The sequence below is a fragment of the Vitis vinifera genome, chromosome 16 (assembly GCF_030704535.1).
Source record: "Vitis vinifera cultivar Pinot Noir 40024 chromosome 16, ASM3070453v1".
Classification (NCBI taxonomy): Eukaryota; Viridiplantae; Streptophyta; class Magnoliopsida; order Vitales; family Vitaceae; genus Vitis; species Vitis vinifera.
Window position 1 is genome coordinate 6644398 of NC_081820.1, and position 24003 is coordinate 6668400.

Sequence of the window (24003 nt, forward strand, 5' to 3'; positions counted from 1 at the left end):
AAGGTCATTCGAGAATAAGCCATTTGTGGCCCTCGATTGATCTCTGAAATCAAGAAAACGTCATCGTCGTCTTCCGAAGTGTGATCAAGTCAAAAGAATCAGAGGGAAAAATATTCTTTTGGAAAGAATATTATTTATTTCTAAGATTGTACCCGCACTACATTTTTAAATTTAATAAATCGTTTGTTCGCATTAATTTTCCTATTTTATTTTGTTAATTTTTACAGGATAAAATTTTACGAAATTTGTGCGTACAGACGTGTTGGAGGTTGCAGACGTGTCGGAGGAGAAATATCACAGGGACAACATGGAGAACACCAAATTGAAAACACGGAGAGATGCCGTTTTTTCTTTGTTCTCTAAACAGTAGGAAAAACAAGGGAAACAACTTTTTGTTGTTTTTTGAAAAGGGAGATTTGAAAACACGGAGAACAATGGGAATCAAGACAACAACCACTCGCCAAACTTGCATTTTGTGTTTTTTGTTTTGAAGAATATTAAACAGTTCTAAAAAACACCAACCTAACACCCCTTATTTTTATAAAATATTAAAAAATTGTTTTTTTTTTAATTTAAAAGTAGTTTTAGAAAATATAGCCAAATCGACTGTTAGTCATGGACATTTCAACAATAGTCTTGGTCATTGTGGGATTGTTTTTTATCATCAACAATTCTGCACTTATTATTGCCAAAATAAACTGATGAAGAAACCTTTTTGCATAAGCTTCCTCACAATCAAAAAGGTTTCGAGTTAAATTATGTACAAAAGCAAAGTCTCTAGAGCAGGGATTTTCTTACAACCATCCCAAGCCCAGCCCAATAAATTCATTGGGTTGTAAGTTGTAATCCATAATAGATTTTCGCAGGGACAGAAAAATTATAAAATAGATAAGTTTATTAAAATAATGGCTGCCCTTGATTTTTTTTTTTTCTTTTTTTTTAAGAGCTAATTCATGAGGTTGGGTAGTTAAACAAAAAAATTTAAATGAGAGGATAATAATTGATAATTGGATGGATAACTCCGATAATTAATGACGTGTTTACTCCATTTTTCGTAATAAAATCAATAAGTTTGATTCCTACTTCAACCATTACACTTACTTGGTAGATGGTGAAATGGGGTGCATATTTATTATAGACTTAAATATTTAGAAATAAATACCTATTATAATTTGATCTTTTAAATATTTAAATATTTTTTAAGTCATTCAACTTATCTTAGAATTTGATATATTTAAGTATTTTTAAACCCATTAAAATTATAAACATAAAGATAAATGAGTTATTAAAAAAATAATCTTGAAATATTATTTAGAGAAAAAAAAAGTCATACTAATATAATCATTAAACTAAGTTATATAAAAAACAATAAAAATAGATTTTTTTTTATAAGGCTATCACGATAAATGCATACATTTTTTTTTTTTTATTTCTTACTATGAAGAAATAGTTAAAATCAATTATTTTTATTGTTATTCAATTTCTAGACAATTATTTAAATACTTCAATCACTTGTGAATACTTCAATCACATTGTTGATTTTGATTCTATTTCCTTTCATTTTGTGGTTTTTCTTTTTCCTTGCAAGATATCTCAAACTAGGAATAGCCACAATTAAGAAGAAGAAAGGCAGAGGGTTGTAGGGATAAACGAGAAAGCACACATTGAAAATTCTTATTGATACTATGTTTAAATATACATGAGTGTTGACTTGATGTATATGGCAATAACAAAAATGTTGCTATAGAAAATTGGGAGAATTATCTTTTGGGGCTAGATGGGCCCCAAATTAACAAAAGGTCCATATAACTCTTCAAATTGAGTTGAAAGATATGAAATAGTAACGGACAAATATACCCTTTAATAATACATATAAAATATTTTATAAAATTAAGTTAAATAATTTTTTTTCAATAATTTTTTTTCAAAAATACTAAATTAAATAAAAGTAGTTTTCAAAAATATTAAATTAAATAATTTTTTTTTCAAAAATATTAAATTAAATTTTTTTTTCAAAAATATTAAATTAAATTTTTTTTTCAAAAATATTAAATTAAATTAAAGTATTTAAAAAAATATTAAATTAAATAAATTTTTTTTTTAAAAAATATTAAATTAAATAAAATTATTTTAAAAAATATTAAATTACATAAAAGTATTTTTAAAAAATATTAAATTAAATAAAAGTATTTTTCAAAAATATTAATTTTTTTTCTCAAAATCAACAAAGGGCATTTTTGGAAATACTGAAGGATGATATCCTTCAACTCAATTTCCATACTTTCATTGGGTTTTGGGCTCAATTTGAAGAGTTACATAGACCTTTTGTTAATACGGGGGCCCATCTACCCCCAAAACATAATTATCCCTAGAAAATTCTAGTCTATAGTAATTACAAAGAATATATACATTGATCAAGCCTTGATTTGAGGAATTCTTATTGCACTAGAATTTTCTTTGGAATCTCCCTTATTGGGTGCATTGGAATAATATATTCTAGAAATGTTGTTGTTGCTATTACCAAAATTATCTCTATCATGCCCTTGCAAAAGTGGGCATCCTGGGAGGACACCAATCTTGGACCGTAATAAGAGCAACCGTTGGTGTGATAGGGGCTTGGTTAGGGCATCAACAAGCTGATCTTGGGAGGAGACATGAGATACACTAAGATTGCCATTATTGACTTGGTCACGGACAAAATGAAAATCGATTTCAACATGTTTCATACGAGAATGGAAAACAGGATTGACACATAAGTAGGTGGTCCCCACATTATCACAATATATAGTGGGTTGTTGTGGAAAAGAGACATTGAGTTCCATGAGTAAAGAGCGAATCCATGAAAGTTTAGTAGCAGTAAAAGCAACTACTTGGTACTCTACTTCAATGGATGAACGAGAAACAGAGCATTACTGCTTAGAAGCCCATGAAATTGGATTGTGGTCAAAGAAGACAACGTAGGCAATGGTTGACGTCCTATCATCTTTATTCCCAGCCCAATTAGAATCAAAGAAGGCATGGAGATGAAGTGGGGAGTTCTTGCGTAAAAAGAGACCATGTGAGATGGTACCTTTCAAGTAACAAAGAAGATGTTTGATAGCAACCCAGTGGGCAGTGGTGGGTTGATGCATGAACTATGAGAGTTTGTTGACTGTGAAAGAAATATTAGGACATGTAATAAACAAGTACTATAAGATACCAACAACCTGTCGATATTCAGTAGCATTAGAAAGGTTTGCACTATCATGGAGAGATAAAACGGAGCTAGTGGAAAGAGAAATGTGAACTTCCTTAGCATCAGACATTTTGGTACGAGAAAGAACATCCTAAATGTACTTACTTTGAGTGAGTAACAACCCATGTGCAGTGGTAAGAACTTTAATGGGAGAATTGTGTTTTGGGCCCAGCTGGGCCCAAAAATTAAGGAATGGTCCATCTAACTAACTAAATTAATGATAAGGATATCAAATGTTAACAGACGAAAATGCCCTTTACATTTCCAACTCAAGTTGTTGTAAAATAATGGGTTTCACAGCTGGTAAACGTGAAATGCCATGTCACCAGAGTGAAAATTCTGAATCTTCCTAAAAACCACTCACATATACCCTCTCCTTCTACTCTCTTTCTTGCCGGAGTTTCAGTTTCTCCGTTCAACCCCAACTCTTCTCCGGCCAATTCTTACTCGTCCCACCATTCTTTCCTTCAATTCTCACCAGAGTTTGCCCCTTTTCCACCAAAGTTCACTCCTTTTTCACGAAAGCTCACAACTTTTTCCCACCCGAGAAACCATTTTCCGCTCAAACAAACAGGATTTTCTCCTTTTCTGGTTTATGGGATTTCGACATAGTTCCTAAAAAGAGACACTTGAGAGCGAACTAAGGTTTTCTCTGTATACACAAAAGGGTTTTTAGAGAGAGAAAACAGAGTGCAGTTTCACTGAGCCATTTTTGTTTGCTTTGAAGGAAATTTTTTATGTGTTTTGGTGAAGATTTTAGGGCCTAAAGCTTCAGATTATTTGTTTGGTAATGCAGAAAATATATTCTGGGTGAGTTTTTTCTCATCTTCATTTTTGAGAAATTTTTTTCTCGTATATGGCTTTGATTCTCAGAAATTTATTCTAAGGTTTGGATTATGTTGATGAGATTACCTTGAAGAACTATGCTTAATTGCTGAATATTTTTATGAATTTAGGTTGTAAATATATAAATATATCAGTGATTGATTAATTAATTAATTAATTGATTGAATGAATGATTAATTGACTGATTGATTAGGGGTTAGTTGTTAGATTGTGTATTCAATGGGTGGATTCATGCATGATTTAAATTTATTTATGAAAAATGGGCCGACCAAAGTCATTTCTTTAATTCTTAGTTTTCAATCACATTCACCATTGATTATGATCATTTTAATATCATATATGCATTGCATACCCAAAATTGTCTATCCAATTCTACCCATTTACAATTATGTTAATGGAATCTAATGAAATTGATGTATTTGTTCATGAAAATGAGCTCATTTGGTCTGATTTGATTCCGGGTGATGGCATTGCAGTGAGTTTAGGTGTGTTATTGGTATGATTATGTTAATCAAAGATTCGAAATGGCCGATTTCTTCATGAAAATGAGCTCATTTGGTGTGATTTGATTTTGGGTCATGGCAGTGAAGTGAGTATAGATGTAGTAATCAAACAATTTGTTTGTGAAAATGAACTCATTTTATTTGGTTTGATTCCGGGTCATGGCATTGCAATGAGTTTAGCTGTATTATTGATTATTTGAATGAGGGCGATTTGTTAGGGGAAAATGAGCTCATTTGGTGTGATTATGTGAATCAAAGGATTTGAAAATGGTCAGATTGTTCATGAAAATGAGCTCATTTGGTCCGATTTGATTCCGGGTCCTGGCAGTGCAGTGAGTTTTGGTGTATTAGCATGATTGTAATTTATATCAATCAAACTATTAGAAACACTAGATTTCTTCACGAAAATGAGCTCATTTTATGTGATTAGGTTTCGGTTCACTGCAATGCAGTGAGATTTGGTGTATTAGCATGCGATTGGAAAAATGATCTCATATCATTTGATTGATCTCCGGCCATGATATCACAATGAGTCTAGGTCTACTACGGTGATTATATCAATCAAACGAGTAAAAATGCTTGATTTATTCATGAAAATGAGCTCAATCCATGTGATTCCATTTTGGGTCATGACAATGCAGTCAGTTTAGGTGTACCATTCATGCATTGTGTAATTAGTAGGTGATCGGGTTTTTGATTAATTAATCAAGCTTGTGTCATTCGTAAAACCTACTTACAATACATTGTGATATTGTTTTTTAAGCAAGCAACCATATTAACATTTTTTTAGCTCATGTTTTATTGTTTCATCCATTGTTGATGAGGGGTTAGGCTCTGACTACAAACGATGCATGTCTTTTTTCGGGATTTATTATACGATAAGAATCATCAATGTGTATATATTTTGTGCATGTTGTCATCTAGGGTTTATCGTATTTGATTATTATAAGTCATACCGTGAATCCTTCTTGACCGACACATGTTTCTTAATTAAGAAACCGATCTCATTGTAGTATAAAAAACAAAACACAGGAGAATTGTGTTTTGGGCCCAGCTGGGCCCAAAAATTAAGAAATGGTCCATCTAACTGACCTAATTAATGATAAGGATATCAAATGTTAACAGACGAAAATGCCCTTTACATTTCCAACTCAAATTGTTGTAAAATAATGGGTTTCACAGCTGGTAAATGTGAAATGCCATGTCACCAGAGTGAAAACTCTGAATCTTCCTATGCATGAGTATACATTCAGTAGTGGTTGTATGGAATTTATGTCTGTGTACAAGACATTTACACTAAGTGTACAAGGTACCTGTGCTTAATGTACAAGGGTGTACAAATGTACCTATGTTGAAGTATTTGCAATGTTTAAAATCATTTCCATTTTGAAAGGATGAGGAACATTCCCTCACACACATTCCTTGATGACGCACTCATCCCCTTCAATTTTATTACTTCATACATGTTGATTGGATGACCAACGACAATAATGATGAATAAGAACCTATATTGTATTTCACTTCCCCCTTTTCCCTTCCCCATTTTCCCTTAGGCATCACATTGGAACATGGTAGCTCACCCATATGCACGCTATTAGTTTTAGGTATGTCAAATTTTTGCCATTGTACAAGGCATTTAAACTAAGTGTACAAGGCCAATGTACTAAAAGTACAAGGGTGTACAAGGGTGTCTATCTTACTTTTTCCAAACGTGGGGAACAATCCTCACACATGTTCCTTGAAAACACACGCATTGCATGCAATTTAATTGATGTCTACCATGTTCATTCATCCTATTAGCTTCCCTAGTAATGATGAATATGAACCGAAATTTGGGTGACCTTTTGTGTCATTTTCCCTAGTCCATGGTAATGGAAACATTGGTTACCCACCCATATTCACTTGGAAATATGTACCTATTAGGGATTTGGTGACTGGACAAGCCATTTACACTAAGTGTACAGGGCAAATGTACTAAAATACAAGGGTGTACAAGGGTGTGTATCTTACTTTTTCCAAACGTGGGGAACAATCCTCACACATGTTGCTTGATAACACACGCATTGCATGCAATTTAATTGATGTCTACCATGTTCATTCATCCTATTAGCTTCCCTAGTAATCATGAATATGAACCGAAATTTGGGTCACCTTTTGTGTCATTTTCCCTAGTCCATGGTAATGGAAACATTGGTTACCCACCCATATTCACTTGGAAATATGTACCTATTAGGGATTTGGTGACTGGACAAGCCATTTACACTAAGTGTACAAGGCCAATGTACTAAAAGTACAAGGGTGTACAAGGGTGTCTATCTTACTTTTTCCAAACATGGGGAACAATCCTCACACATGTTGCTTGATAACACACGCATTGCATGCAATTTAATTGATGTCTACCATGTTCATTCATCCTATTAGCTTCCCTAGTAATCATGAATATGAACCGAAATTTGGGTCACCTTTTGTGTCATTTTCCCTAGTCCATGGTAATGGAAACATTGGTTACCCACCCATATTCACTTGGAAATATGTACCTATTAGGGATTTGGTGACTGGACAAGCCATTTACACTAAGTGTACAAGGCCAATGTACTAAAAGTACAAGGGTGTACAAGGGTGTCTATCTTATTTTTTCCAAACGTGGGGAACAATCCTCACACATGTTGCTTGATAACACACGCATTGCATGCAATTTAATTGATGTCTACCATGTTCATTCATCCTATTAGCTTCCCTAGTAATCATGAATATGAACCGAAATTTGGGTCACCTTTTGTGTCATTTTCCCTAGTCCATGGTAATGGAAACATTGGTTACCCACCCATATTCACTTGGAAATATGTCCCTATTAGGGATTTGGTGACTGGACAAGCCATTTACACTAAGTGTACAAGGCAAATGTACTAAAAGTACAAGGGTGTACAAGGGTGTCTATCTTACTTTTTCCAAACGTGGGGAACAATCCTCACACATGTTGCTTGATAGCACACGCATTGCATGCAATTTAATTGATGTCTACCATGTTCATTCATCCTATTAGCTTCCCTAGTAATCATGAATATGAACCGAAATTTGGGTCACCTTTTGTGTCATTTTCCCTAGTCCATGGTAATGGAAACATTGGTTACCCACCCATATTCACTTGGAAATATGTACCTATTAGGGATTTGGTGACTGGACAAGCCATTTACACTAAGTGTACAAGGCCAATGTACTAAAAGTACAAGGGTGTACAAGGGTGTCTATCTTACTTTTTCCAAACGTGGGGAACAATCCTCACACATGTTGCTTGATAACACACGCATTGCATGCAATTTAATTGATGTCTACCATGTTCATTCATCCTATTAGCTTCCCTAGTAATCAAGAATATGAACCGAAATTTGGGTCACCTTTTGTGTCATTTTCCCTAGTCCATGGTAATGGAAACATTGGTTACCCACCCATATTCACTTGGAAATATGTACCTATTAGGGATTTGGTGACTGGACAAGCCATTTACACTAAGTGTACAAGGCCAATGTACTAAAAGTACAAGGGTGTACAAGGGTGTCTATCTTACTTTTTCCAAACGTAGGGAACAATCCTCACACATGTTGCTTGATAACACACGCATTGCATGCAATTTAATTGATGTCTACCATGTTCATTCATCCTATTAGCTTCCCTAGTAATCATGAATATGAACCGAAATTTGGATCACCTTTTGTGTCATTTTCCCTAGTCCATGGTAATGGAAACATTGGTTACCCACCCATATTCACTTGGAAATATGTACCTATTAGGGATTTGGTGACTGGACAAGCCATTTACACTAAGTGTACAGGGCAAATGTACTAAAATACAAGGGTGTACAAGGGTGTATATCTTACTTTTTCCAAACGTGGGAAACAATCCTCACACATGTTGCTTGATAACACACGCATTGCATGCAATTTAATTGATGTCTACCATGTTCATTCATCCTACTAGCTTCCCTAGTAATCATGAATATGAACCAAAATTTGGGTCACCTTTTGTGTCATTTTCCCTAGTCCATGGTAATGGAAACATTGGTTACCCACCCATATTCACTTGGAAATATGTACCTATTAGGGATTTGGTGACTGGACAAGCCATTTACACTAAGTGTACAAGGCAAATGTACTAAAAGTACAAGGGTGTACAAGGGTGTCTATCTTACTTTTTCCAAACGTGGGGAACAATCCTCACACATGTTGCTTGATAACACACGCATTGCATGCAATTTAATTGATGTCTACCATGTTCATTCATCCTATTAGCTTCCCTAGTAATCATGAATATGAACCGAAATTTGGGTCACCTTTTGTGTCATTTTCCCTAGTCCATGGTAATGGAAACATTGGTTACCCACCCATATTCACTTGGAAATATGTACCTATTAGGGATTTGGTGACTGGACAAGCCATTTACACTAAGTGTACAAGGCAAATGTACTAAAAGTACAAGGGTGTACAAGGGTGTCTATCTTACTTTTTCCAAACGTGGGGAACAATCCTCACACATGTTGCTTGATAACACACGCATTGCATGCAATTTAATTGATGTCTACCATGTTCATTCATCCTATTAGCTTCCCTAGTAATCATGAATATGAACTGAAATTTGGGTCACCTTTTGTGTCATTTTCCCTAGTCCATGGTAATGGAAACATTGGTTACCCACCCATATTCACTTGGAAATATGTACCTATTAGGGATTTGGTGACTGGACAAGCCATTTACACTAAGTGTACAAGGCCAATGTACTAAAAGTACAAGGGTGTACAAGGGTGTCTATCTTACTTTTTCCAAACGTGGGGAACAATCCTCACACATGTTGCTTGATAACACACGCATTGAGATGAGCTGGAAGCAAGGCTTACGAAAATTCTCTCTCATCATGGAATTCAAATCTAGTAATGCTTATTCCATGAGACTTGTTTTACCTTAATGATTTGCACTTTATTTAGACACAGTGTTATGATTTTCAACTAACCCATTACATGGTTTTTCGTAATGCCTTTTTCATTACATGTCAGTGTGGTTGATGATGGGAAACGGATGTCCACAATCCTCAAGGACCATGTGGGAAGGATTATGTTGGGTCTTTTTCTATTTATAAATCAAGTGTTTATATTCAAGAGAAAAGGCTTTCATACTTGGTATGTACCCATAAGCATCACTGAAAATGCAACTTCTCTTTCTATCTAGATTGATTACAGAAGCAAGCTACGTTTTTTTTCTAATAGGATCACAATGTAAATTAATCATGAATGCACTTTATAATTTGATGTGTTTAGATTTATGTACAAAACGGATTTTTATGCTGCTAGTAACTTCTGTTGGTGTTTAAAACAAACATGGAATTAACCATAATGTTCTCTGTGCTCTTTGCAAGATACTGGTATATTGAGTTGTGGATGATGTTAGTTGGTTTATATGCCTTTCCAATCCCTCATGCTACTTGTTTGTTCAAATTGCTAGAGAGATGGTAATCAGCGCAGCAAATTCAAGGTTGGGGCTTACTGCTTTGACAAAACGAGTGCGGTTAATAGATAGACCTGATAGTCCATATGGCGAGTTGATAAAGTACAGTGTATATTCTACTTTTATTCCATGCCTATCATTTTCCCCAAGTTGCTTAGTTGATTATTTTCTCCATATATCTTTGTTGTGTAATTTCTTCCATTCATATATGGGTGTGTTCAATATGACAGAGACAATCATGGGTCTCAATGCCTGCTGACTTGTTCGATGCTGTGACCTAAAGAAACCTGCAACCATGCATGATTATGGACATATGCCTAATCCCTATATGTATAACATGTGTCAGCATGAAAAAGGAAGGATAAATGCTTTGTCTTTGTACATAAAATGCCAGCAAATTGGGTCATTTTGCCAGGTTTTCATTGAACAAATGAACAGAATGACATCCATTATTTTAGTCTGAATGATCATCTAAAGCAACCCATAAAAATTATTCCAGTTGCAACCAATTGTAACTTGTAACAAAAAGGAACATGTAAAATGATACATAAGGAGGCTTACATTACAGTCCCTTTGGCATTGCTTATTCCATTGTAATATGCAAGTAGTGACATTTGGTATTGATCCAGTACATTGAACAGACAGAAGAAATTGCAATGAGTGGTTTGAAGGTGAACAGTCACATACTTTGGAATTGCAAGTGTTATGAATAGTATATGCCCATCATTCACAAATTTCCATTTAGTACCTCTCACCATTAGTGTTTGGACAATCCACATTTTAAGCAAAAATTTATAGAGAAACCATCCCTGCCTGATTGGATGACTTATATGGTGTCTCCAAGCCTGTTATTCTTGCTATATTTTCACCAATTCCTGATGTGGAATCAAGTTTGTACTGAAATCAGGATCCTGTATGTTTTCTCACATTGCATGGTGCTTGTTTCTGTTTCTGAAACCTTCTTCCATGGAGTTTGGCTCTATTGTTAGTAGTGATGGTAATAAACGTCTATTTCCTTGCAATTTCTTCAGGAGGGACCCTTGCCTCACAACGATCGGGTGATATATCAGCCACTGGACGTATATCCTGCTCCACTCCACAGATGTTAAAAGTGTTAACGGAACGACGCAGGGTTCTCAGTTCCTACCATGTTGTCTTTGATCCTACTTTGGCTGCCCTCTATCTGAGTCCAAGCTAGACATTGATTCGGGCTCCTGGGAGAAGAAAGAAACCCGGCTTTTGACACCAATGCTCTGGTTCTTAGATGCTGAAGTTATTGAATATTGTCAGCTGCCTCTTGAGTAGAAGGGTGAAATGCCAATGGAATGTATATTGAGATGAGGCTTAGGAATGTGGTTTACAACAGTTTTGTTGGCTTATTTATTACTGTTTTGATGTTTCTGTACAATGAAATTGAAGTTATAAGAAGGGTCAATTTGTCTTCGTGTACAGAGAAATCTGTAATGAAAATACTTTTTGCCCATTAATGTATTAATGTGCAGAACATCCCTGTTGAAGTGATCAATACAGAAGTCCAAAGAGGAAACACCATGACTTTCTGAAAATGTTTTTTAATGTTTTGTAAAACATTTTGTTTGATAACTTGAAATGTTTTTAACTTTTTTTTTTTTAAGTTTTTTTTAAATGTTAAATATTTTTTTTTTTAAAAATTTATATGTAATGTTTTATTTTTAATATTTTTTATATTTATATAATAATATTTAAAAAACAAGTAAAAACAATTAAAATATATTATTTATAAATTTTATATCTTTAAACATCTAAGAGTATAAAATTATTTATTGATTGTCAATTTTTTTCTAGAAAATAAAAAATTGGTTTTGAAAACAATTAACAAATAGGGTTTTAGAGTCAATTTGACAACTGTTTTGAAAAACAAAATTCTAAAAAATAGAAAATAGTTTTTGAACTTCAAAAACAACTAACTAAAGAGTAATAGATGGAACCGGTCGACCGGCCAATGATAGGCGGTCGACCGGCCAATGACATGGTGTAGACCGGTCGCTTTAAACCGGTCGACCGGATTACTCCATTATTGTATTATATTATTCTTTATGTAAGAATTTAAGTTAATGGGTCAACCAGTACTTCAATATGGTATTATAACTTGGTCATACTGAGAGACCCAAATGTTTATTTTATTAAAGTCATATATACAAGGAAAAAAAAAAACAAGAATATTCATAAGATGCATGAATGGCCTTTATTTTAAATATTGTTAGTATATCATCTAAAATTAAATTCGAGTTTTTAGGTCAAATTAGTAGCTACACAAATTTATTGAGTTGTTCTATTTGAAATATGCCGATATGAATTGATTCTCTTTAATTTTATTAAAAAAATTTATAATTTAAAATATATATATATATAAAAAAAAAAATTGTTTCTCCTGAAAACTCTATTTTGCATTATATAATAAGTTATAAGCCTTTAACGAAACATTTATAATAATGATATTATTCTACAAAAATTATTGTTTTATTTCAACTTCTATCAAAATTGGAAAAAACAAAACCCAGTTTAAAATCTCAAAGCCCTAGGTTGTTAATTATGGTCAAACTGGTCTTCAGGATCATTTATTATACTTGGGGTAAAATTTGTATTATGGGATCATTTATTATTTGGGCTAAGGATGGGGTGGGTACACCCTAAGCTTGAGCCTAAAAACTATAGGCCAAGTTGGTATGAGGGGTAGATGGGGTTAGGCCTCAGCCTTATACTTCGACCGGTCGCTTAAAAACATGACATTATGAAACAGTATATTATTTCATTTATATTTATGCTTTTGGTAACCCTTTACTATTATATTTATGTGTCTTAATTATTTTGAACATTCAAGTCTACTTCACTTACATTACACATTTGGGTGCGTGATAAATTGCATAAAAGGTCTAACTCCTTCCAAGTTGATGAGTTGTTCATTGCTTACTCATGGACTTAGGTAATTTGCCGAATGTTAAAGTTCAGTACCTCCTAATATGGATGATATGACTTGGCGATCTTGTAAATATTACTAAACAACATATAATAAAGTAAATAGCATAATATATATATATATATATATATATATTGAATCCAAATTAAAACAAAATCAAAAACATTTGCATGCTGACACAACTCTAAATATACGTATGCTAATACAAAATATATATGTCCCAGTTTTGCAAGCTAAACAAAATAACGACGTGGTCTAAATGCAATCAAGGTGCAGCGGGTGGCGGTGGGAACACGGCGCGGAGGTACGCCATCAACTCCTCATGCTGACGCTCTTGGCGATCAAGCCTCTGTAGGATATGCTCATGCGTAGCCTGCTGCTGATCCATACGCTCCTCAATACGAGTCCCAAGTGAGGTAATCTGCGCAGACAACTCCATCCAAGGCGCATGCTCAGCGGCGTCAGGAGCCTGGCCAGGTGATGTATGGGTGTAATGAGGCTCAGTAAATGATGGTTGACCAGATGGTCCCGCTGTGTAACCCGTCTCAGTCATCACCGCATCTAAAATAGTCGGGTCAATGTGGCCACCCTCCGACTGCCGTGGAGGGATATCAAACTCAGGCTCTCTATGCTCAAAATCGGGCTGAGGGTCTACCCCACCCTCCATCTCCCCAATCTCCTCCTCTTCGTCTTCCTCTGCCTGTGGATGTGGTACTGATCGGTCCGCCCTCCTAATCCATGACCCATCTGGGGCCTTCTCCAACCTCATCCGCGTCATCGACTGCTCATCATATGTGTCATAACTGCTGGGCGCCTCGACCTCCTGCTCCCTGCTCAAATCCACCCCCGCATCCTTGAACACTCGTGTCATGAAGCGGCCATATGGGAGAATGCGTTTGGGCCTCTCGCAGCATGCCATCATGTGCATCATCATGACATACCCGACGTCAATACGTCTCCCCGTCATAATCGAATCAATCAGAAATGCCTCCAAATAGGAAACCTCATCTTGATGACCGCCACGTGGTAGGAGGATGTACGCTATCATGTGGTGAAGGACTCGGCAGGTCACAGTCAGGCTATGGGCCGATGGTTTGCCCAACCCCGGGGCATCTGCAAGGTCGCACATCCTCTGAATCGCCTCTCTCGGATCGAAACCCGGCACCGTCGGCCAGGCCTTGGCATCATATACTCGGAGTCCACCAGGAGGAATGTCCAAAATGCGGCAGATGCTCTCCGGGTCCAGATGGATCTGAACCCCCCTAACGGTTGAAGTGATCGGTCCTCCATGTCCAAATGTCACGCGGGAATAGAATGCCCTGACTAATGTCGGAAAAATGGGCTCTGAAATAGTGACTAAGGGCAGCCACCCCATGCGTGCAAACAGGCTCTCAAACCCGAAATGTTGTAGATGGGCGAAATTTATATTTCTCCCTGCAACCACCTTCCTCTGGACGAAATGCTGCTTGTACCTCTGGTATTCGTCGACCGAAGTGAAAAGACCGGTGTCGAACCTCGCCTTTCGGCGAGCCTCCGCCTGACCGTCCTGAGAAGGCTGAGCAGGGCGCTTGCCCAGTGCCTTCGACGCACCCCTAGCTCTCCTAGGCGCCATGAAACACTACAAAGGGCCACCCCTATGTCAAAACAAGGGCAATGAAATCTCCTGTGATGCGCGCGGGAAGAGAAGAGAACCCGCCTGTGACGCGCGATGAAGGAGGACCACTGCCAAACCTCACGCCCTAGGTCCGAAATGTGAAGCCGCACCCCTCAAAACTCACTCCGAAGGCTTGCAACAGCTGGAATCGCGTCCAAAATGGGTGTGTGGCAGCTCAATCGGCGGATCCCTTCGACTACCAGAGGAAAACACTGAAGAAATTACGCGCGGAATGGGTTTTTAAACGTCACCCCGGCCGACCGGATATGAACCGGTTGACTCAGTAACATGTTCCATGGTATTCTGCACTTTTTAGAAATAATTTTTGAAAATATAAGATTTTTAAGTTAATACCTTTTATAAAAAGTTTCTATTTTTTACATAAAAAAATTTTATTTTTAAAAATAGAAATCACAAAATATAAGGTTTTTTAGTTAATACCTTTTATAATTCCTTTGTCTATTTAGCCTATTTGATTATTAATATTTGTATATGAAGAATTTATTCGATTTATAAAAAATAAATATGAATATAATTAAAATGTAAATTGAAGAAAAAAATATATTTAATTCAAAAATGAAAACAAATCACAACAAAACAATATCGCACATCAATAACATGTTACTTTGTCATAATATTTATTGTTTTTGTTTTAGTTTTCATAAATTGAATGGTTTTGGGTTTGGAAAAATATTGTTGTTATAATTCTAGTATAATAACATACCTTTGAGAAGTTGAAGGTACGCCAACATTTGAATTCAGGGATGGATAGTGATTAATACTAATGTTGAACTCATTAACCTTCCCCATGTTTGTATTGAACTGAAAAGTTGACATTACACCATCTTGCCTGTTTTGATTGTTCTGGAATGAAAAAAAAATTCAAAACACTTAGTTAATAAAACATTTTACAATTTCTTAGAATATTAGACTGAAAAAAAAATGAAAGGACGATTGAAAAAATGTTGTTTGATTCTGAGATATAGTACCTCATGATTGCCTAATGTTGGTGTTGAATATTGTTGCTGAATCCCATAAGATGCATCATGCCCAAATTGACCCTAAATCCAATCAGAAGGTTAAAATCTGCAAAGTTTCCCAAACAGCAAAACAATTTGATAAACTTTTTAAACAATCAGGTGAATTTTGAGGACATGCAAGTTTTAGGCATTATAAAGTGGCTTGAGAAAACAACTGAATACATGTATTGTATATAAGTACGCAATACCTTTCCAAAGAATAACTCAAGAAAACTTTGAATTTTATTCTTAAACCCAAACAAGAACTGTTTTTAAAAATTAATTTTTAAAAATTATTTTCGAAAACTATGTTTAACAGCCCTTGAAATTTCACAATCCCTATAACTACAATGAAGAACTTTGCCCTTTCTAACTTTTTACTTGAATCAATATATTTCCAGTTTGTATATAGTGTGACTTCATACCATGGATGAGTTATTCAACACTCCCACTTGCTGATTTTGGGGTCTTTGTACAATTTGATTCCTCACCATAGTTTGCTGCTACCATTTTCCCAATGTTAAGTTAAGAGTAGTCAGAATCTTGTAAGAAACAAATCTTTAAACAAAATATATCCACTAGAAAATGGGGTAGCTGCATAGGAGTATAAGCTGGTGAAATTTGAAATTGTGGAGTTGGTGATGGAGCTCTCAACTGGTACATGGATGGAGAGGCACTAGGTAGAGGAAGTAGGAAGTTTGAAGTTGATGTCGAAGCTCCCAATTGGCTCATTAATCCATCGATTGGGTCTTGAAAAATGTTCTCATGGACCTTGGAACTTTCGCAAGGAATAGAACGAGTAATGATTTTAATCCTCTTATGTAAATGATAACCATTTTAGTCCTTTGATGCAATCATTTAATGAGTATATGTATGTATGTACTTACATGGATGGAGAGACATAAGTTGGAGGAATTCGAGCCTGTAAAGTTGATGCTGAAGCACCCAAGTGGCTCATGGATCCATCAATTGTGTCTTGAAAGATGCTCTCACTAGCCTTGGAACTGTTGCAATAAATAGGATAACGATTTTAATCATCTTATATGTACGAGTGTATAGTTATGTATAATTGTAACATGCATATATGTATTCATTACTTACATGGATGAAGGGGTATAAGTTGGTCGAGGAATTTGGAACTGTGACATGGGTGTTGAAGCTCCCAACTGACTCATGGATCAATTTGTTGTATTCTGAAAATTGCTCTCACTAACCTTGGAACTATTGCAAGGAATATAATAATGGTTAATATACTATATGCATGTATGTATGGTGATATGTATATTTGTACGTACTTACATGGATAGAGGGCCATAAGATGGATGAATTTGGAATTGTGAAAATGATGTTGAAGCTCCCAACTGGCTCATGGATCCATTTATTGTGTTTTGAAAAGTATGCTCACTAACCTTGGAACTGTTATAAAGAAATAATAGTTGTAAGCTTCTTATGTAATCATAGAACCATGTGAATATACATATTTAGGTATGTATATATAGATATATGCATATAAATGTAAATAGTAAATACATGGTTGGAGGGGCATATGTAAATAGTAAATACATATTTATGTATGTATTTATGTTTAAAATCTCCATCAGGATCATCAAGAAGAATTGAGAATTTTCTTGACTTGGATCAAATGAGCGGTGAGAAGTCTTATATACGCACTTGCCAGATTCCAAATGAGTTTTATCAGGAAAGAAGAGAGAATGCTATCAATGAGCCTTCATTGATTCAGAAATCCTCAACAACTGTATCTTCATCTTCTGAACATTCGAAGAAAATTGATTCTAGTGTTGACAACTGTATTACCAATGTTATACCATCAGAGAGTAACTTGGCTTCTGTTGGAAGAGCTGCTGATAAAGGAGCATGCTCTTTAAACACCAGAGAAACTAGTGATGTCACAATGCGAATTGCTATGGATATTCGTAAAGACGGGTCTACACCTTCAAATGTGCTCAATCCAATAGATTTTGCACAGTTCCTTAAAGAGGGTTACCACAAAACATTGGAGCTTGGCGGATGCCGTGAGTTAGCTGAAGTTGTAACTGATGATGTAAACAGTAGCGGCAGCCACAGTGAGAGGGAAAACCCTGAGGAGGATGATGAAGAGAACAATGAAATGCTTGGTGGCATATTTGCCTTTTCTGAAGAAGGTACAATATTCAGCTGTGGACTTTACCGTTGTGATTAAGTACGGTGACTGCAAATTTAGTTGATGTGGAAGTTACTATTTTCAATTTATTAACTTGGTCTAATTCAGCTTTCACCATTTCTATTGCAGGTTGATTTATAGCTTTTATAGCTTCCCTTTGGTCCGGATCATGGAAGAAGTGCAATGGTTCAGTAGGTGTGCATAAATGGGGGTGATCAAAGCACAGAATGTGATCATCCCCCTTTCTCTCTTGTACATTTTGTAGATGGAAATTCATAAATTCATGGGCATGGGGTTGGGTTTGAATTCTTGATAGAAGTAGATTTGGGTGTTCATTCCCAATATTGAACTTTCTATCAAGCTGTACATAGGATTTCAGTTTGAACAAGTTCTTTTCAAGTTGTACAACTATTTTTCCTTTCAAAAATGTGACCAACAAAAAAAAGAAATGAAAAAAAAAAGACAATGAAAATCAACATTATGTTCATAATTGCTGCTACTTATTTATATTATTTTTTGTTTTGTCCCCCTCATTTTTCTCATTTTATGCCCTAAATATCATCAATTTTTCTAATTCTCAAAATAAATAAAGTAGAAAATGAAAAATACCCATTTTAGAGCCCGGAAATTTGGCTCATCTAAAATAGGTTCCAGCATCGGAAATTTGGCTGAAAATTGTCCCCTTAATTTATATATAACCATAATATCCCAATCATTTATATTTTTCCAAAGTTAAAAAATCCACTATATGAAAAATTAGCATTTAAGAAAAGAAATCATTTGTTTTCTACAAAAATTAAGTACTAATAACTTGTATATTGTTTTATCATTCCTTAAAATTTTGTCCAAATTTAAAAATAACTTCTTACTTTAATTTGAGCCCTTTCTTAATTATATTACATTTTGAGTTTTTAAATATAACTAAGAATTATTTAAAAAATATAAAATATTGGCCAAGCCTCCTGGAACCGGTCGACCGAAGCTTAGCGACCGGTCTAACTCCGGACGAGGGTGCCAAAATGCACTCTCTCTCATCCAGTAGGTTGATCAACACTCCATGAACCGGTCGACCGCATATGATCGACCGGTCTATCTCCGGTCGATGGTGCCAAAATGCACTCTCTCTCATCCAGTAGGGTGTGCGCGACCGGCTGAAGAAAGGTTCGACCGGTTGACCAATGGCTAAAGGACAATCTCGACCGGTCGACCCTTTATGCTTTCCGATCCACGGGTCCATCTAGACCGGTTCCTGGGATGGCCATATATACACCTGCATTGTACTGTATAAATTGTTAACGATATGATATGTTCGAGATTGTTGATGAAAAGGTTTGTTATAGGTTGTAATGTCGGTGCCTTTTGTTAGATGTTTTGAGATAGTGAGGGAAAATGCGACTTCATCACAACCTTCATTAAATATATAAGCCATAAAATTGGCAATACAATGTCAGGAGTTGGTTTTTCCTGTATAATGTACAATCATCTTTAATTTGCCCTATTTACTTACAATGCATTGACAAGCAACTTAAGTAAAAAAACAATCAAATTCTGACTAATCCCATAATCCCAGTGTTCATTTCCGCATATGTCCACCATAAATTACATACAAATGTGCTAATTTTATACAGTTTTATCACAAATTACAATCCCCTTCAATCTCTCTGGACACGGTCTCGGTGTGCATTTTGTGCTGAGAACAACATACTCCCCATGATCTTCAACCTGTAATGTTTCAATTTCCCATGCGTTCATTCACGTTGATAGCAACAAATCAGCAAATTAATTAATTAGGTTTTTCTAACTATTTTAACATTAATGAGATAGTCATAGATAATTCCTCCTACGTACCACATTGATTGATTTGGAGAACCCCCCCATTGACCACAATTCCATGAATTTCATTACAAAAACTCCGCAATCGTGCCTACGCCAATATAATTACCAACACGTTATTAAGTGTGGAATTATAAATACGAGATGAACTTCAAATAAATTGCAATCTTATACAATATCCCGGACTGCAAGATCAACACTCACTCATTAGTTTGGAGGGGTACATCAGGTGTTATGAAATTGAATGTCCTCAAATCATAAGGTGATACCTCTTTTTTGTGGGCAGCCAACCACGGGACAACCTTGGCCTGAAACATTTATTAACGCAACAATTGAAATTTTAATGGGAAGACATACCTATCAATTTATTACTTGTTGCTTGTTACTTTACCAGATTTTGTTGGACTCCACTCAACATTGTCTTCTTTCTACCAGGACGAGAATCTAGCAGTTGGATTCTCCTGTTTTCTAGGTCATATACATACAATGTCCAATGGTTCTTTATGAGAACCGGTAAGAAGACCTGCACCAATAGACTGCCATTAAACATACATCTAAATATTGTACATTCATGGAATAAAAATACAAATCCAAGCATTAAACATATGAATCCACCTCGTTAACATTGACATATGGAATATCAATATGATACAGATGTGGTTCAAAGCGTCCAATAACTGCCTCCCTAACTAAGTGTTTTGCCTGGGAGTGGATTACCATTTCCTGCATGTTAGACACGGGATAATATCAGGTTTCTCATTGTAGGTGATGCCTGGTTCAAGACAAAAAATAAAGATAAGCAAGGATTTAATGGAATAGTCATCATTACAGCTATGTAGGGGGATAGAAAAAGTTTCGACTTCGGTTCATGTTGATACTGCAACAATCTACAGTAGGCATCGACGACCTGATTTCATATATCATAAAAGTGTAAGCAACAAATTATATTAGAACCACACTTTGATTTTGAAACTTAAAATAATGCATAAAGAGGGATAAGAAATGATATGCACGTCGTTTCCTATCCACCCATTCCCTTGGAAGCAGCCCAAATTGCCTCTGGTTAGGATAGTGTCATGCATAGACACTAGTTCCTCACTGTTACAAAAAAATACATTTTAGTTTTTTTGTTTTAACTATCATACAATGAGAGGAGTGTCACTCAAGTATGTTACCTTGCATCCAAATCGTCTCCAAATACCAGTGCAGCTCCTTGTTTTAGGTCGATTTTGATGGCAGATTGTTTCGTTTGTGGTTGGGATATGTATGGGGACAACAGGTTTGGAGCCATGCGACGCACTCGACGTCTCCGGACGTTTCTATTTGTGGGGACAACATTACCTTCTGGTTGTTCTTCACCATCTGCAATACGAGATTTAGAACTACTCAGCAAAGGTATACATTATGATTGGGTACATGGGTTGTTAACCATATGGGTGTTTGCATAAATTTTATCACTTACCGCTTACAACATTAATGGGTACACTGGGCTGCAACTCATACTCAGGGGCGACAACGCGATCTGGTGTGTCTAGCACATGGTATGCAGCATGCGAAGCCATGTACTCATCACCAGGAAATGCATGGTCATCGGCTGTGGGAGTGCTGGCTGGTGCATAGCTAGAGTGACCCCCCGCATCTGAATTTACCCCACTATGTCTGCGAGTCCCTAACTTATGCATAAGGCCACGCATTATTCTCAGCTGCTGCTGAATGCCCCGTTGATATTGGTCGATTGCGCGTTCTGCATCATGATATTGATGCCATATTTCCTATGACATGATATTGATGTCAATATTTTTTACAAAATGTGACAACAACATATTTATTTGTAGTTAAGAAGTAAAAATAAATTACAATGACAATGAAATGAACATTTATTAAGTTTTTGAAAAATTCACAGCTTACATCACTATTTTCAGCATCAACATTTGTGTCATGGTCCACATTAGTCTCTGGCTCCGGAGTTCTCTCTACGGTTGGAGATCTCTGGGACGCCTATAATTAGCACTGAAGATTAGTACTTAAATAATGAGTGTTATGCTAGTAATGACAATATATTTATGCATGCATAACATACAAAATCAATCTCAGCATGTCCGAATGCTCCAAACTCCTTTATCTCAGCGACTAGTCGTCGCTTAATCAAATCATCAGTCCATGCCAATGCTGGGGGCACTATAATGGGGACTTGGACTGAAGGAATTTGGAATTTAATGACATAATGCAGCTGCAAAATGAATAGAAACATCAGTAGGCAAATGTGAATATGTTGTGCAATAAAATTAGATAACAAAATGGAAGAGAAAGACTGAATAAGTTAACTACCTGAAGAAATAAAACGCAGCCATGTACCCAAGAGGTCTTAGATTGTTGGTATCGCCTAATTCCCTCAACTAGTTGGTCAAGCACAAACTGGGCCCAATTAACATCATTTCGGAATCCATCCTCATGGATGGTATGCCACAAGTTACGGCAACCATTGAGCCTAGACGTGGGGGCCAACAATGTGGCACATGCGTAGTAAATGAATGCTCTACGGAACTCCTCACCTACAGGTAAGTCTAGGAGTTTCTCCTCGCATGCCCGAATAGGCCCAAATGGATGATCTGATGATGTAAAGGTCACCTGCAAATTCCGTCCTTCTGTTGGGAGGCCCAAAATAAGGCCAACATCGGTGGCTGTAACAGGATAGTGTTTCTCGGCTGAGAACTCTATCCGTCTAAATCCAACATTGAAATGTTGGATTAGAAAGATACAGAGGTTGTGGCGCACCTCTGTGCAGTTTAAGTTTAAGAGACCTCCAAATTGGAGGTCTCTTATGGCTTGAATTTTTGCCTCTGGTAATCGGTTGCACAGTTTCTTAAATCTTGCAGCTGAGCATCGTGTAAACATTGATGTGCCCTGCATGCAATGTTTGAAAACATGGACATGTTAGCAAATTTATGAATAAGGCGATATAGAATAGGCAATAACAGTAAAAATGTACAGAATAGACTATAAAAGAAAAAAATAAATATGATAATACTACATGATATATAAAAGAAAGAAATCAAATCAATTTATGGAAATAAATTGACTAATTATATTAGAGAAAGAAACCATCAACAAATCAATGAATAATCCTTGTGATACTTATGACATACACAAAATCTAGAGGAACTGCTAGAGCAAGCACTTTGCTACTGCCATTGAACATGGACAAGGTTTGGAATCCAGGTTTCTGTTGAGAGTATTCCAACATGGTACTAACTATCAGTGAAGAATTGTACACTATCATTTGATACCACGAAACATGTGTTTGACCAAAGTTCATTCATACCTAAGTTGTTAGCTGAGTGAGGATTCATGGGAAAATAAATGAAACATAGGACTATTAATCTAAACATGTGAAAGTTTTGAGGCTTGAATCTGATTCAATGGCCATAATAATCTAAAATTTGCAGCAAAGAGGAAGTGGGCAGTTAAAATAAGGTAATGATACACTATGAAATGCTACTACATACTTTTTTGTAGAATAGTAAACAAAGAGTATGTTTACGCTTGAAAACAAGAATAAATAAGATGAATCCATGAGTGTTGGAGAATTAAATGAATGAAGAGGAGTTTGGAAAACATACTTTATGTTGGAGATTATATATAAACAAGGGAGTAATTTGTTCACACCAATTCAAATATGTAAAATATCATCAAATGAAATTTCACCCATTTTGATACCAACATGCATTATGATTTATGTTCTGACAATACATTAAAATTGCATGACTATAGATTATAACTTCTTGTGGCACTGTACTAGAGAAGCGAAAACCTCTCAAATAGTATGTTGGCAACGGAACAATGCAAAAAACAACAAAGATAAGCAAGTATGAGGAACCATACCGAGAGTGGGCGTGAACTGGCAGCAGAACCATCTAAGCCATTACCAGCCATTGTTAATATTATAACTGCATCATTTGGCATAGAAAAGTCGAATGAAATGCACAGATAAACTAACCAACTGAATAATTAGACAGCAAGTATAGTACAATACTATGAAAGTTCAGCTAAGTGATACGAAAAACGCAAGCATAGGGAAGTGAAAGTATACATCAAGTTAAAGGATACCACATTGAAAGTGCAATTTCAAATTAAATCAGTAATGAAAGCAACTCCAAATCATGAAAATTTAAAAGTAGTCTTATAAAAAATAAAATGAAAAGGTAGTGCATCGTGTCTATAATAAGGACAATACATAACATCCAAAAGCAACAACCCTATCACCATAAAGCAAATAATGGAACAATGAGGGATCGTACACAAAA

General features: G+C 35.8%; 2 protein-coding genes and 1 long non-coding RNA gene across 3 annotated transcripts; 2 read left to right on the forward strand and 1 right to left on the reverse strand.

Annotated features, from left to right (window-relative positions):
- The first annotated feature begins 10082 nt into the window (after window positions 1–10082).
- Window positions 10083–11504, forward strand: LOC109124202 (uncharacterized). Its single transcript, XR_002032122.2, has 2 exons — window positions 10083–10178; window positions 11108–11504. It is a non-coding gene; the product is annotated as an uncharacterized LOC109124202 (long non-coding RNA).
- A 5806-nt stretch (window positions 11505–17310) lies between these two features.
- Window positions 17311–18172, forward strand: LOC100259268 (uncharacterized). The gene is made up of 2 exons (XM_002263880.5): window positions 17311–17867; window positions 17996–18172. Exons 1-2 carry the CDS (start codon window positions 17348–17350, stop codon window positions 17998–18000), a joined length of 525 nt encoding a protein of 174 aa, XP_002263916.1. The 5' UTR covers window positions 17311–17347; the 3' UTR covers window positions 18001–18172.
- Window positions 18173–20081: 1909 nt separating this feature from the next.
- Window positions 20082–22594, reverse strand: LOC132255279 (uncharacterized). The gene is made up of 9 exons (XM_059743352.1): window positions 22028–22594; window positions 21780–21929; window positions 21608–21697; window positions 21162–21471; window positions 20875–21061; window positions 20713–20797; window positions 20529–20606; window positions 20315–20422; window positions 20082–20222 (listed from the first exon to the last, which is right to left on the reverse strand). Exons 1-9 carry the CDS (start codon window positions 22592–22594, stop codon window positions 20082–20084), a joined length of 1716 nt encoding a protein of 571 aa, XP_059599335.1.
- Between the last annotated feature and the right edge of the window lie 1409 nt (window positions 22595–24003).

Excerpts from the sequence above, each read along its gene's own strand:
- LOC100259268 (XM_002263880.5), top strand. The coding sequence starts at position 17,348 with ATGAGCGGTGAGAAGTCTTATATACGCACTTGCCAGATTCCAAATGAG.
- LOC132255279 (XM_059743352.1), bottom strand. The coding sequence starts at position 22,594 with ATGTTTACACGATGCTCAGCTGCAAGATTTAAGAAACTGTGCAACCGA. Across the intron at positions 21,930-22,027 it reads GCTGCGTTTTATTTCTTCAG|CTGCATTATGTCATTAAATT; the intron begins GTAGTTAACTTA and ends TTCATTTTGCAG. Across the intron at positions 20,423-20,528 it reads TTCTATCCCCCTACATAGCT|GAAATGGTAATCCACTCCCA; the intron begins GTAATGATGACT and ends TCTAACATGCAG.